The 15,109-nt window shown below is 42.9% G+C and overlaps 1 protein-coding gene across 1 annotated transcript in view; it reads right to left on the bottom strand.

Moving 5' to 3' along the window:
• Positions 1-3,468: 3,468 nt before the first annotated feature.
• rbm24b (RNA binding motif protein 24b) overlaps positions 3,469-15,109 on the bottom strand; it is a 12,222-nt gene continuing 581 nt past the window's right edge. The window contains exons 2-4 of the mRNA XM_061251502.1: positions 13,915-14,038; positions 12,266-12,320; positions 3,469-5,989 (exon numbers count right to left, since the gene is read on the bottom strand). Of these exons, the coding sequence (XP_061107486.1) occupies positions 5,656-5,989; positions 12,266-12,320; positions 13,915-14,038 (513 nt within the window). The 3' untranslated portion in view covers positions 3,469-5,655. The remainder of the gene's footprint in view (positions 5,990-12,265; positions 12,321-13,914; positions 14,039-15,109) is intronic.

Here is a 15,109-nt window from a genome sequence, read left to right as displayed (position 1 = left end):
GAAACCTCAACTGTTCACCTGAGCTTGGCTTGAGAAGTGGAGGATGACCTCACCGGCCCTGCCTTTCACGGGATTAGCGTTCTGCCCCGTTAGCAGAGTGATCGCATTCAGTTCCAGCAATTGTCTCTTTTTAAAAATGGGGGGCGGAGTCAAACGCCATGGCTGGACTGTGTCGCAGAGGATCAGCAGAAATGGGGAACAGTGGCAGTGTGGGGCAGTGTTGTCACTGCTGCAGTGGAGCTTTTCACACGGCAGAAGCCAATCACCTTGTAGGCTGAGGAACCCAGCATAAAACAAAAACCTCACATCGTCACAAGACTACATGAGAAAATGTTCATATTGAGCTGGATGTGGCCAACACCCACCCCCGAAAAACACAAGTTAAGAATAAAACCTTGGATTCACATGGGGAATAAAATATCTTGGTATATTTCTGTGTATTCGTTTTTTGCAGTGCACTCTATGCCTTCATTGGCGACATGCTGAATGGAAATAAAGGCGTTATCTCACCATCTAACTGGAGAATTCACCCCGTGGTGCCAAATGCCTAAGGAGGGCTTCAGCAGTTATTTCAGTTTGGCAGAGGAAGCCCCCCGGCCTTTGTACTCAGCTACACTGTAAAACACAAACACTACTGGGGACTCCCAGAGCTTTCGACCACAGCACATGGCTTTATAACAAAGTAAATTTGCACAAATTAACATTCCCTTTCTCAGTTGTCCTCCAGCAATGTTGAAAAGTACTAAACTACTCCAAAACAAACCACAACCCAATTAAATACATTTTAGCTATCTTTTCATTAGTAATATCATTAATAAAGAACTTGTTCATAAATAATCCTAACAATAATGTACATAAGGTATTCATTCAGCTGCACTGTGGGGCATGTTTTGCAGTGAGTTTGCAGTGACAATCCCTGAAATGCTGCAGCCTTTAAGGTGTTCATGGCCTGAAATGACAACATTTCCAGGAGACACATGCACACACACACACACATACACACACACACACACACACACACACCTTTCCAACTCAGAGACTACTTCATCAATTGACCCCGTTTTGTGTTCCAGCAGTCAGGACAGATGGTGATGTCATGCGGAAGGTTTCTGCTCTGGCCCTATCATGTTTAGTGGCTTAGTTGCGAGTATCACATTACATGTTACAGTGGACAAAAACAGAAACTGTCAAAACACAGCAGCTGATGCGCGATTCGAAGCATTTGACATTTCTCATTGATTAGAGAGGTCCTGAATTATTCACAGGCCCCTCACTGATCTCCACACAGTGCTTTGTGGGCTGCTAAGACTCATAATAGCGGGATCTTGAGCTCCCACAGACATCAGTGTCACCGCTGAGCCCACAATGAAGGCCAGGGATCCATGACGGTGTCCTCATTTCACAACTCCAAGATGACCTGTTTTTTGGGGATTTGGGATGCCTAGGATGGAGCGTGGCAAATAGATCACTGATAAAAGAGGAGACACTGATGGACTGAGGAACACACACATTCATGCAGACAGCACAGGTCAATGCACATACTGGCAGGCCATGAATGCCCTGCATGGCTTTCAAAAGAAACCTATGGTGGTAACAAAATAAAACCAGCCCAAAAAATACCCAATGTTCAGAAATGGGCTTAGTGCTTTTCATATGGAGAGTGGTAATTGCAGATCCCAAAAAGGCCACAGGATTGGTCATGGAATATGATCTACAGTGCAAGTCCGTAATTATTTGGACAGTAGTACAATTTCAGTTCTTTTGGCTCTGTGGTCCAGCACATTGGGTTTGAAATGACACAATGAGGTTGAAGTGCAGACTGTAACCTTTAATTTGAGGGTATTGGCATCCATATTGGGTGATCCTTCTAGGAATTGCATTCTTTTACATCCCTTTCCTGCATAGTCCTCCCATTTTAAGTAATTTGGCAGTTGGCTTCTTGGCTGTTGTTATTAGTCAGGTGAATTCAATCGCTTCTTTAGTACAGATATAAGAAAACTTTCAGTATCTAGTCTTGATTCTAGGCTTTTGATTGCCTTTGGAGTCTGTTATTGGCCTTTGTCAACTAGGGCCAGAGTTGTGCCAATGAAAGTCAAGGAAGACATAAGAAATAAGCAAACAGTATGCAAAAACAAACTGTTTCGAACATCATTAAGAAGAAGGAGAGCAACGGTGTATGTTTTGGATCACTGCTTTGCTGCGGGATAAAGCACTGTCCAATGAGTTTGGAGGCATTTGGTTGAACCTGAGCAGAAAATATGTTTCTGTGTGAATTAATTCTGCTGCTGCTGTCAGCGGATTCATTATCAATAAAGGCAAGTGAGCCACCACCTGTGGCAGCCATACATGCCCAAACTATAACTCCTGCATCATCATGTTTCACAGATGAGGAGGGGGGTGCTTTGGTTCTTGTGCACCCCCCTCCTCTGTTTGAGTTTGTGAAGTCTTCTGTTGAGATTAGTCACAGACACATCCACACCTGATCTGTCAGATGGGCGTTTTTATTTTTTATTATGGCATCTCTTGGAGGTCTTCCTTGGGCCGACCAGCCTCTTTGCAAATACTAAGCTCAATAACGCTCTAAAGTATATTTTGGTAAGCCTATTATTTGGCCTATGTCTAGGTTCTTTTATTTCTCAGCCTCATAACCTCATAGTCTTCCTTGAATTTCATTGGCCTATGCATCTAATAACCACTACATTGAGTTTTCACTGGTGTTTCTGATGGCGTTAGTGGATGGTGTGTCTCTGGCTGACCCCTCTGTGCTCTTGTCCCTCAGGATCCCAGCGCACTATGTGTACCCTCAGGCCTTTGTGCAGTCCAGTGCTGCCGCAGTACTGCGCGTAGGCCGCGCCCGTGTAGTCGATGTACGGGGAGCTGGCTGCGGCCGCGGCAGCGCTGGGCTGGACGTGCGGTATCACCACACTGGGCTGCACAAAGGCCTGAGGGTACACATAGTGCGCCGGGATCCTGAGGGACAAGAGCACAGAGGGGTCAGCCAGAGACACAAAAGCCTAGAATCAAGACTAAATACTGAAAGCTTTCTTTTCCCTGCACTAGGGAATTGATTGTATAGACCTAATCAGAAACAGCCAAGAAGCCATCTGTCCAATTACTTTTGGTCCCCTAAAATGTGACCATGCGTTTTTTCCAACACTCCCTCCTAAAGTTCTGGAAAACGAGCGGTACTTTCCCCTCACGTCCTCAGGGCCAATGCGTGCACGCACGCACGCACGCACACACACTTCATAATAAAAAATAATCATTGTGCCAGATTTCATATGGACCCGAAGATAAGCACATAGAATGGTGAAAGAAGGTGGCCATCTTTATGGTCAAAGAGGAAGCAGGTGGGGAAACATCTTGGTAACTCAAGCAACAGAAATGTACAAAACACAAAACAAGAGACATAATTTACCAAATAGCGATGAAACCAGCTTCATACAAATGAACACATCAATACTGTGATATGTATATAGATTTATAACTTTATTTTATTGCTTAGAGTACACAGAATTGAAATTCTTAAATCTTACATTTTAAAATCAACAGGACCTTTGCATTTAAATAGCAAATAACACGTCTTTCTCGCCATTTGTCCAAACACTTTACATAACATAATCCAGTGACAATGAAAAGCTTTCTTAAAAAGTTATGTCATGTTTTTTTTTTTTCATATTTTCCCTTGTAAGAAATAGTTCAAGTATAAAAAAATTCCCAATAGTGTAAAATAGTTCATCTGATGAAGATTACAGTAAAAGCACAGCTATCCAAACTAGGCAAAGACGATACATTCTAATGTATAAAGCAGCGTTTCGCTCCATTGCTGCTGCTGCAATGCTGTTGCCCGTCTAATAAAGAGCAAGGCTGCACTTAAAATGTTTCATAGAAAAGGCAATAGACTAAAAAATATTTAATGTCATATCCTAAAATTCAAAAGGAAAAAAATATATATTTGTACAGTGCACATACAGATTTGTATCTTAAATAAATCCTAGTCATCATTTTTGGTTGAATATGTTAATGCTACAAACTAAAATCTACTTAATAACTTATATGCCATGAGATGAAAACATCATTTTAATTTATACAGTACCGCCACTAAGTCCCTTTCCTTAGTGCTCAACATAGTCAAACTCTCAAAATAAATATCTGTTATCTTAAATAGCTATACAAATATTATAAGGCACAATAAGAACCACATACTAATTAAAGCTTCACATTGCCTCCCTCTCCCTCTGTCCACCAGCTCGATCCGTTCCCCCGCGTTTCACTGAGGAAGGTTAATACTAACGGACCGATGGACAGGTGCGACTCACAGACTGAAAGGTCTCTGTTGTGGCTGGAGGTGGCTCCTGCTCTGTCTCCAGCCCCTGATCCAGGACAGAATTGGAAATGCTGACGCCAGCAGTTGGGGTTCGTTCCCAAACGGACGGGGTAGGGGGGATTAAAATGTGACAACTCATCAGAGGAGCACAAGCAATGCATCCTTTCCAGAGAGCTCTGTCGCCGTCACCAATTGTGCGGAGAGCGGCTCCCATCTGATCCCACACGACCGGAGCAGAAGGGAGAGGAGCGGGCCTCCGCCATGCTGCTGCGAGAGTGTGTGTGTGTGTGTGTGTGTGCGAGTGTGTGTAAGTCTGAGAGAGAGAGAGAGAGACATTAAACTGGAGCGGTGTGTTTTTTTAATTCTGTGTTCGCTTCGTGTCTGAAACCTTCTGTCTTTGCGGGTGCCTTTGTTTGATGCCCTTTGTACAGACTACATCTGAAATAAATCCTTCAGCTCTCTCCTGCAATAATTCTTTGTGTTCTTTTTTGCTTTTATTCGCTTGCGTTGCATAGGTCAAGATAAAAGTAATATAGGGACATTCAGCATTCGGAAGATGAAAGGTAGTCCTTACGTGTGATATAAACAACAACTGATTTCTGGTTTTCTTTGTCTTTTCATCATGCTTATTTCTACAATTCCCTGATCTGTAGAGGTTTTTAAATTCATTGTAAAATACCTGATCATTGGAAAAGAAAAAACTTCAATGCACTTGTCAAGACAGTACAAAAAGATTTGTAAAATGACAATAAATATGATTAAAGGGGTTTCAGAATGAACACATCAGGATACCTCTATTTTATGCTCAAAGAAAACTCTCTCCTAAGTTATTCACTGTAACAATAGTGGGATTAAGGTATTTCCTACAGTAATACCAGCCTTAAGTAGGTTTTCTTCAATAAATACGAATGAATTTAAATAAAATAACAAAAACAACAATAACAATTACAATAGTAGTAGTAGTAGTAGTAGTAATAATAATAATAATAATAATAATAATAATAATGTAAATATTAATCTCTTTCCTTATACTGCTATGCTGATTTAAAAAAAGGTTTTCTCTTCTTTGGTAGAACCACTGCAAGTTGGAAAGCCAAGGAATTACAACCTCACTATCACCAACCAACCAATCTCCAGCCACCGGCCTCACCAACCAACCAATCTCCAGCCACCGGCCTCACCTGCGTCCAACCTCATCCGTGCTAACTCCTCCCCCCTGGCCCAACCTCTGAAACCTCTACCTACCCCCTGCCCCCCGCCCCCCGCCCCCTGCCCCCCCCGCTCAGTGTCTGGTAGGAGCGTGCGGCCCCCGGGCCTCTGTGCGGTTGTTACTGCATGCGGTCGGCCTGCAGCTGCTGGGGCTGGTACTGGCTGAAGGCGGCGGTGGATCCGGGGGCGGCCCCGGCCAGGGGCTGCTGCACGGCGTAGCCGTACCCGGCCGTGGCCACGTACCCGGCGGCCGCGGGCGAGGCCGCGTAGGGGTACTGCTCGTACGCAGCGGCGGCGGCGGCCGTGGCGGCCGCGGAGTACTGCGCGTAGGCCGCGCCCGTGTAGTCGATGTACGGGGAGCTGGCCGCGGCCGCGGCAGCGCTGGGCTGGACGTGCGGTATCACCACACTGGGCTGCACAAAGGCCTGAGGGTACACATAGTGCGCCGGGATCCTGAGGGACAAGAGCACAGAGGGGTCAGCCAGAGACACACCATCCACTAACGCCATCAGAAACACCAGTGAAAACTCAATGTAGTGGTTATTAGATGCATAGGGTTGCCATAACAGATTTGCCATACATTTGTTTGAAAAAGTTTGACTGCTCAAAATTGCTTTGGTGGTTACTATGGGTCTTAATCATTTAATTGAGCCAGTATTACTGCAAATCCAATTTTTTGTTACTTCACGCCGGATAGTTGAAATATGCAGGGAGTTTCCTGAAAATAGGCAGGGTGTGTGGGAGAGACAACGAGGGCCCAAAAATGAGTAAAATGGTCAAAGGAAGGAAAGACGGCCTGTTCCAGTTGTGTTTTACATAAACGCGAATACAGCTGCATATTCTCTGGAGCTCTAGATAATATACGCTCATCATTTCTACTTAGGTTTGCGGTCAAACCTTTACAGGTAGGTCTTTACAAGAGGTCTTCAAAAGGAACTCAGAGGTTGCTGAAAGAGACCCAGTGACAGAATGCTAAAGCAGCAAATGTTAATTTTTATGAAAATGGTCAATCTGAAGCCAAGTGCTAGCAGGCTAACTTTCAGGCCCGCGCTCCTGATTGGTGGGTGGGGGTGGCTGCGGTTTGCAGAGTCGGCGGAGTGCAGTGCTGGTTTTGTCCCTGGGGGCCCATGGCCAGCCCTGCTCAGAGAGGCAGGGATGAGGCCGCATTGTGGACGTGTCACTGTCGTTTTGACAGCTGGACAGTTTTCAAAAACAGTTTTGTCAGTGTGGGGGCCAGTGGAGGGGGGTCGGAATGGCCTGCATAGGGCCTGTAGCCGGATGGCACAGAGATTTAGGCTGTTTTCATTAAGTAAGCAGCCTGGGACAAAGAGAGGGAGCAACCACGGAGTCACATTTCTGCTATTCACTACATACGTGATTAGGCCCCAAGCCTCTTTTGAGTTTCAACTGGCTTTTCCGACACCAACTCTTTTTAAATGTCTGAATTATTTGAAAATTACTTATTTCTGTAGACAATTATCAGGTCATTTGTATTATTGTATTATTATAGTTTTACTGCCTGGTTCCACATATTGACAACAGAGAATTAGAATTTTATGAAATTGATTTGGATTATTTCATAATGAATTTGATATTTGATATGGTCTTGCCACTGAGAAATGCACTGGAAACGGGGGGGAAATCATTTGGCTACTACCCATGTGAGGTGGTCTGAGAGGGAAATTCTGACTGAAGGCACAGGGATGAAATGTTTGAGTAAAACAGCACCTGGGAGAATTCCATTATGGCAACCCTACGTTGTTTGGAGACTCAGCACTCGATTATGTAGTCACATCTCTGCAACTCCAGCCCTCCCCAATACAAACCCAAATAAAACAACGATAGAAATACAAACACAGGCGTCACAAAACAACAGTCCAAAGTGTCATCAACACAGCATAACCACTCATTAAAATAAGAATCCCCCCGCCCCAAAAAACTGCAGTGCAGGGCTCACTCTGAAGTCAAAGAAGCTTCTGCAACATCTTACAAAGATGCATTTAGACAAGAAAGCAGAACCCCCCTCCCGACCCACACACACACACACACACACACACACACTCACTCACTCGCTCACACAACACAGGTTTGACCACACAACCACAACACTTCAACACAACATTATCACAACAAGCACGTGGTGTACCTGCCACGACACCCACGTACTGTACACACAAACACATACGCATAGGCACTCAAACACAGTTAAACAGAGATTCTTAAATACACAAAACTGAGCTATGATGATAAAAATTAGATGCAGGTTCTCTGCAATTATCAGGCCACAAATTTCCTTCAGGCACAAATTCAGTTAGGAACGAGTTCTCCTCCTTAGCCAGTTTCATTTTTAAATGGACCAAATATATGAATGCTTGCTTGTCTGCAAGGGTCTGCACAGCAAGACTTCATTTGGGCTTTGTAGCATCTTTTTGTTCATAACCAATGTGAGGTTCTTGATGTTCTTTAATACAGCAGTGTTTCCCTGCAGACAGATCAAATTAAACATGAGAACACACTGGGGCAGAGAGGAGAGGAACTGGCCCTTGTATCCAGGCACTTGCAATTTTGTACTTGTACTGTGTACCCACTCAGCCTGCACGAATATGCATCCAAAAGGAACAGACACAGGCGCACACACAGAGACATGACTGAAACGCACACGCGCATGCACAAACACACATACACATACACGCACACACGCACACGCACACACACACAATGACACACACGCTCACACACACACATATGCTCACATACACACACACACACAGACACGTACACACACACACACACACACACACACACACAGCCCCCCTCACTGCCCCCTGCTTAGTCTGTGACTGACAGTAGGGGCTGGGGGAAGGCTATTTTCTGCTCCCACCGTCATCCCAGAAGGACTTCCAGCAGCTGTATAAGGACGAAGTGAGCGGAATGTTCCCATCCACAAGACACTGCCTATGAGCGGTGGAATTCCCCTCTCTGTCCTCTCTCTCCCCCTCCATCCACTTATTCACCCTGGAACCCAATATCTTTGCTCTGACTATGCTCGCCTTCCTCCTCTCTCAGTGCTCCTCTCTCCCGCTCTGGTCCAACTATCCACAAACAGCTTTGTTTCTGAGCAGACTGCCACACACAGTCAATCTAACACCCCTCAGGAGACCACTCCCATACCTAAACTTAAATTATCATTGCGATTGCAATATTCACATTATCACTAACTGCTGTTGTCCTGCCACCGAGAGTCATAATTCCAGTTACAGTTATACAGTGTATGCGTATTACCTACGCCACTTCAGAAAGGAACCTCAATATTTTGCGGTACTTGTTTTTAGGAGTTTCATAACGTTAGCCCTTCACGTCATCGAAGTTAACAAAAACAAAAAGGCAGACTGACTCAATAGCTCTTGGGGAATCTCATTCGGTCATTCTGGGAATCACTGGCGCAGTCTGAGAGTTGGGGATTGTAAGCCTCAAAAACAGAAACCGTACCCTCTAGGTGCTAGGCAGACATTTTTACGCAGGTTAAAAATACCCCCCTGTCGCCGCCCGCGCTCCCTGGCCTTGCGGATTTGTAGCTGAAGTATAAACACGTTTTCTCTGGCCTGACCCCTGTACATTCCGTTTTCTGCAAAGTTCAGGGCTAAATAAAGGTGCTTTGTAAATCACGCAGATACACGGATAACCTCTGGGACAGAGTTGCCACATGCCTCGCGCATACTTTATTGCCCACCTGTTGTTGGCGGACATGTCAGAATAATCCATTATTCAGGGCGGTTGGGCGAGCCTGGTTCTGCTAGCGAATATGAGACGGGTGGCCAGGTTAGCGCATCACGACAGCTGCCACACTGACCTTCTGCTTTTTCACTTCTGTTCCATTTGCATATCTATATCCACCCTTTAAATACATCACTGCTGGCATGTTCTGCCTGTTTATTAAGTGTTGGCGATGGGTTGAGAAGGAACGGTCAGCTAGCTGACTTTGGGCTTTACACAACTGTCCAATCAGCACTGTCAGCTTTGTGTGGCACAATAGGGCCAATTGTGTTTTAGTGTCGAGGACCCGTACGATGAAAGCGGGTAACAGGCTGTGGCATCTTGAATTATTTGTTTGTGCTTGTGTGCCGAAAAAAAAGATCACCATAACACAAAAGGAAAAATAGAAAGTGGGTGCAGTGGAGGAATTAAAATGGGGTGAAGAGGAGAGGCAAACAAAGTGAAAAGGGAGTGAAAAACATCCCCCCTATGGAACATCCCCAGGCCCTGCTTACGCTCAGTCATGTTAATACTCTGCATTGTTCCAGCAGAGAGAGCCTGATCCATCACCCTGCCCCCACACCATCTCTGTTCCACACTGTGCTACAGTCACCTCTTCATCTCTGCTGTCTTTCACCTCATCTTCTCCTCAATTTCCTCTAACCCATCCCCCAACCAAAAATCTCCCATTTACTCTTTCACCCCCCCCCCCCCCCCCCCCCCCCCCATGTCTTTTCTAAAATGTAACCGTGCCCTTCCACTCAGCAGAGGAGTTACAAGCATGTGACAGCTTGAGTGTGTACATTAAAGGCCACACATTAAAGCATTACAGGCTTGGTCCAGCTCTTTCTAACCCTCATTCTCTGACTGTCAAACAATACTGAGTCTTCAAACACGGACCAGAGTTCAACTGCCAGGGAGGCTGATATACACCAAGCGACAGAGAGGGAGGGACAGGAAAAAAAGAGAGAAACTAAGAGAAAGGCAGAAGAGAGAGAGAGAGAGAGAGAGAGAGAGAGAGAGAGAGAGAGAGAGAGGGAAAGACAGAGAGAGGAGCCCAAAGAGCAGATAAGAATCTCCTTTATTGGAGGAGAGAGTGAAAGCACAAGGTTAATATGAGGAGAACAACACCAGTCAGAAAGAGCAGTAAAATAACCCAAAAAGGAGAGTGAAACCGCAACATGCAAGCCATGAGTTGTTTTGTTTTGGGGGTGGGGGGGGGGGGGGGGGGGGGGAGGTAACTCAAAATCACACGCAAACGTGGCAATCACCCCAGCAACAACAAAACATACAAATATCTTGTTAACCAAAATAAAAAAAACCAAGCTACAGCACAAAAGCATCAAATCAAATCAAATTCAAATAAAGAAATGAAAACACCCTTTGCACCCCATGGCAAAGTTAACACTCCTCACCAAAACCGAAAAAGAACACCCCCAAAAAATCTTCAATCCAAAATATTCCCCCCCCATTAAATAAACAAAAGCACACAGTTTAGCTATCCACATCACTTCATAACGATACAAAAGCACACACCGCTCTAATGACTATTCAAAAAAACAGAAACAAAGAGAATTCAACATACATGCATCTAATCACCATTTGAGCTTGTTTGTGTGTGCTTGACTCTACTGGTAAGACTTTCTGTTGTGTGCAAAGCGGATTCTGCTATTCCACAAACCACCAAGTCACCCCACCAGTTATCCTAACCGTTATCCACCCTGTCAGATCAGAGAGAAATAAATAACATTGAGTCAAACTGGGAAGATCAGCAGACAGAACGTAGTCTATCATCATGAAAACGAGCGATATAAAACAAACAAAAAATAAAATAAATGAAAGAAATACAAATAAAACACACGCACACTCACACCTGTTAACTCAACAGTGAAGTGAAGGAACATAAGAAAGGGCATCGTCTTTAACTCTGGGACTCATGTAAAAACAGAAACAAAACAAACATCTTATGATACAGGCACAATATATTAATTTCTACTGTTAAGCCATTTTTACTGCAATGCAGAAATCTCAGTATCGAACAAAGACACATAAATATGTGTTAATACGAGAGAAAATAACAAAGTTAAATAATCTCGCTACAAATCTTCTCAATGCAGCATACTGTACAAAAATATTGTTGATACAGTATGCAAGAATACAATACTGGGTACTTCAAATGTGAGGTGCATTTCTATCTTTCCATCGTCCTTCAGTGCACAAAAAAGTAACAGATCTTAACTAAATTTAAAAATATATGTTTTTGTTACAAAACTGCAACACTGAAGTGAAAGCGAAGATTTTGCTCAAACCTTGCAGGAAAGTGAGATACAAATTTCAATCCTTGAATATTTTTTTATGCTATATGCAATGAAAAAAAAAAAAAAAAAAAAAAAAAGATTTCTGCATTATGACCCATGAGCAAAACTGTTAATATTGTATGTCTTTCTTAAAGCAGCTGGTATATGTCAGGGAACTTTGTGTTCATGACAGAAGTGGACCTGACACTACGAGCATAATTCTTTATCCACTTCATGCTACAAATCATTCACATCTACCAATCCATGTCAAATCTAGCTTTTACAACACATCTAAATGACCATTCTTCCTTTAAAAGCAAAACTGCAAATTGAGAGTTCGTAAGGGTCAAAGATTATGATTGTGTTAGCTTTGGATAGATAAGTTACTGTAAATGAAACTGCACATTGGAAACTATTTTTTTTATTATATTAGGTATCAGAAGACCATTGTGTTGGGGGAGAGGATAATGTAGTCTGCCTTGGAGTTATGATGTTGGGGGGCGATAGAGCCAATTGTATAACTCCATCCAACATGCGGCCTTCCATTACAAATTAAACTCCCCAGTATCATACCCTTGCATACACTGAATACTACACTGTACAGGATAACAATCAAGCCATCTCTACGAATACATATTGAAACAAAGTGGATTTTGATGTTAGAAGTAGCATCGCTTACCCATAAGGCCTTTGGATGAATGCAGGGTGGATCTGAGGGACACCAAATGAGAATCCTGGAATGAAACAAAGCAGGACTTTCAAAATGCCACTCAAACATTCACACAAATTAGGCAAAGAGAATCAATAAAGAATCAATAAAATATTAAATTAAGTTCAGGAAAGAGCCAAGAACCAAAAAAGGTTGTCAAATACCCTTCTTCGCACACAAAAGCTGATTGAATGAAAATAAAATTAATTAATTAATTATCAATTAATCCATTAATTAATATATCTGTAAGAAAGCTGACAATTCCTTTAAGGAAATGTATAAACCTCCAAATTGTATAAACAGAAATATAATGCATATTTTAAAAGGTTTTGCTATCATTTGTAATGTGTATACCTTACTACCTTGTGGATTACCAAATATAATCAGATATGCATCAAAATGAACACACAGTGGAATCTATAATAACATATAGTGCAAAGTATTTTTAATCTGCAATGTCATTTAAAGCTACCTACATCCATATCCAGCGATCCATGTAGGAATTACAGCCCATTTTAGAGGAACAAATGTGTTTAACAACCTTAAATAAAGTTGTTAGTTGGTTGCAAACGCTTTGCATTTGATGACTACATTAAGCCTGCACCCACAGACATCACCAGCAGCTTGGTATCATCCCTGATGATGCTCTGGCAGGGCAGCCATTTTCAGTTCCTGTTTGTTTCAGGGAATCTTTTGCTTTCAGTCTTGTCTTCAGCAAGTGACATACATGTTCAATTTGATTCAAGTTGGGTGATTGAATTGGACAGTTAAGAACATTCCACTTTTTAGCTCTGAAAAACTGATTGGTTGCTTCAGCAGTGTGTTTGTGGTCATTGCCCTGCTGCCAGGCAAAATGCTGTCCAATGAGTTTTGAGTTAGTAGGTTGCATCAGAGATGTTTCGGTACACTTCAGAATTCATCCTGCTGTTGCCACCAGCAGTCACATCATCAATCACACATGCTCAAGCTTTCATACTTTTTTAGCAAACATAAACCTGGTTATAAGGCTTACCAGTGGGTTGCATCTTGCTGTGAAACCTCTAAGGTTATGCTGCTGTAGCCTTCTATTTATGGTAGTCTTGGACACATCAATATCTACATCCCATGTATTATTCTTCATCTCTGACAGATGAAAGGGGGTTTTTCTTTACAAATGAAAGTATTCTTCAGCCATCCACTACTGTGGTCCTCCATGACTTGTTTGCTATTGCTGAGCTCACCAGTGCGTTCTTACTTCTTAATATCTAACCAAACTGTGGATTTTGACACACCTAATGTTTTGACTATGTCTTTGATTTCTTCACCCCATGATGACCTGGTTTACTGGCATTCACACTCTGTTTATCCTCATGTTGAGAGACAATAGCAACAGACTCCAAATGCTATTTCATACCTAGCATCAACTCCAGACCTTTTCTTATCATTCTTCTGCATGAACAAAGAAAATGCTGGACAGCCAACTGTAGGTACAATTGGACCTTACTGGTCATGTACCGAGTATACCTATACTGTCCAATGTGCCCAATGATGAAAATGGCCGTCATCACTACATGCCACCCAGATCACCTTTTAAAATACATTTGAATCTTGACATTTCAGCAGTGAGGCCACACCGTTACCTGGCTGCATAACCCGGGGCTTGGCCCCTAGGTAGGCCAGGTTCACGTTGGCCTTCCTGCCATCGATAATGGGGTTGGGGTCCTTGCAGGCCCTCTCTGCGGCGGACCGGTCTGCCATTGTCACCTATAACAGGAGAATCAAACACTGTAGGGCATGATGGGACATTTCAAGTGACAAACACATAAGGTCTCATAGAACCTTTAGCCAATGTTTTTACTTGACAGAGGGCAGCTGAAAACTGAAAATGATCATCATTTCTTGTGGACACTTCTATACTTGGACTTATTATGTGCTTGGACCATACTTAAGGGAGGGTAAAAGAGAAATATAGAGGGACAGCAGTACACAAATTCCCTGTATCTGAAATTCACAAATCCCTGGAAGAAAGATGGATAGTAGAGGGAGTAATTCAAAAGGAACAAAGAAAAGAAAATGGAGAGAGATGTAGCAGATGGGCAGATAATTATTGAGCACAATTTACCATCTGATACAAAAAATCCAACAGAGGACAACTCAGTTTCCCCAATCAGAGAGAAAGTCACTTGAGATATTAAAGTAAAGTCCTCGATATAACAAATATACTTTAAAAGCCTGAGTTTTAAGCCTTGGTTAGGTATAGCTAGTATTGAGCAAATTGGCCTGAGCATAGTTTCTCGACAAGACAAGTTCTGTAACAACACTCAGAGGTCTGAACCAAGCAAGATACTTGAGAACCATGGAAACTAATGAACATCGCTACAGACAAAGCCCTTACATTATTGATTAGATTAGTTTCTCATTATGTATTAGTATAGTTTAACATACAATGCATTGATTCTCCGTCTCTAACCTCAGCCCATAGAGAAATAGACTACTCTTGAGTCACACAAGCCAGTATTTGCAATACCACAACCTCTGAATGCCCAGGAGGGTCTACAAGCAATAAAACTTCTAGTCAAGTCCAATTTAGGAGAATTTTGGCCCACATTTCTTTAAAGAGAATTCGAGAGGTCAAGTTAACCAGCTGACAACAACTTTGACAACTCGAGACTGCTAGATAAATTCGAGACGTGCCCATTATTCCATTCCATTATTCCATTCCAACGCAGATACTTATTAGGGTTACAGACTTGTAATATTTTGTCGTCGCTTTCAGAATTTACACGCTCTAATGGAGCAAAATAATCGAATAAAATAAAAGATAGTATTGCATAT

The sequence above is a fragment of the Conger conger genome, chromosome 1 (genome assembly GCF_963514075.1).
Source record: "Conger conger chromosome 1, fConCon1.1, whole genome shotgun sequence".
In the NCBI taxonomy this organism is placed as follows: Eukaryota; Metazoa; Chordata; class Actinopteri; order Anguilliformes; family Congridae; genus Conger; species Conger conger.
The sequence above is the reverse complement of the archived record's forward strand: the minus strand, read 5'-3'. Positions and strand labels throughout refer to the sequence as shown.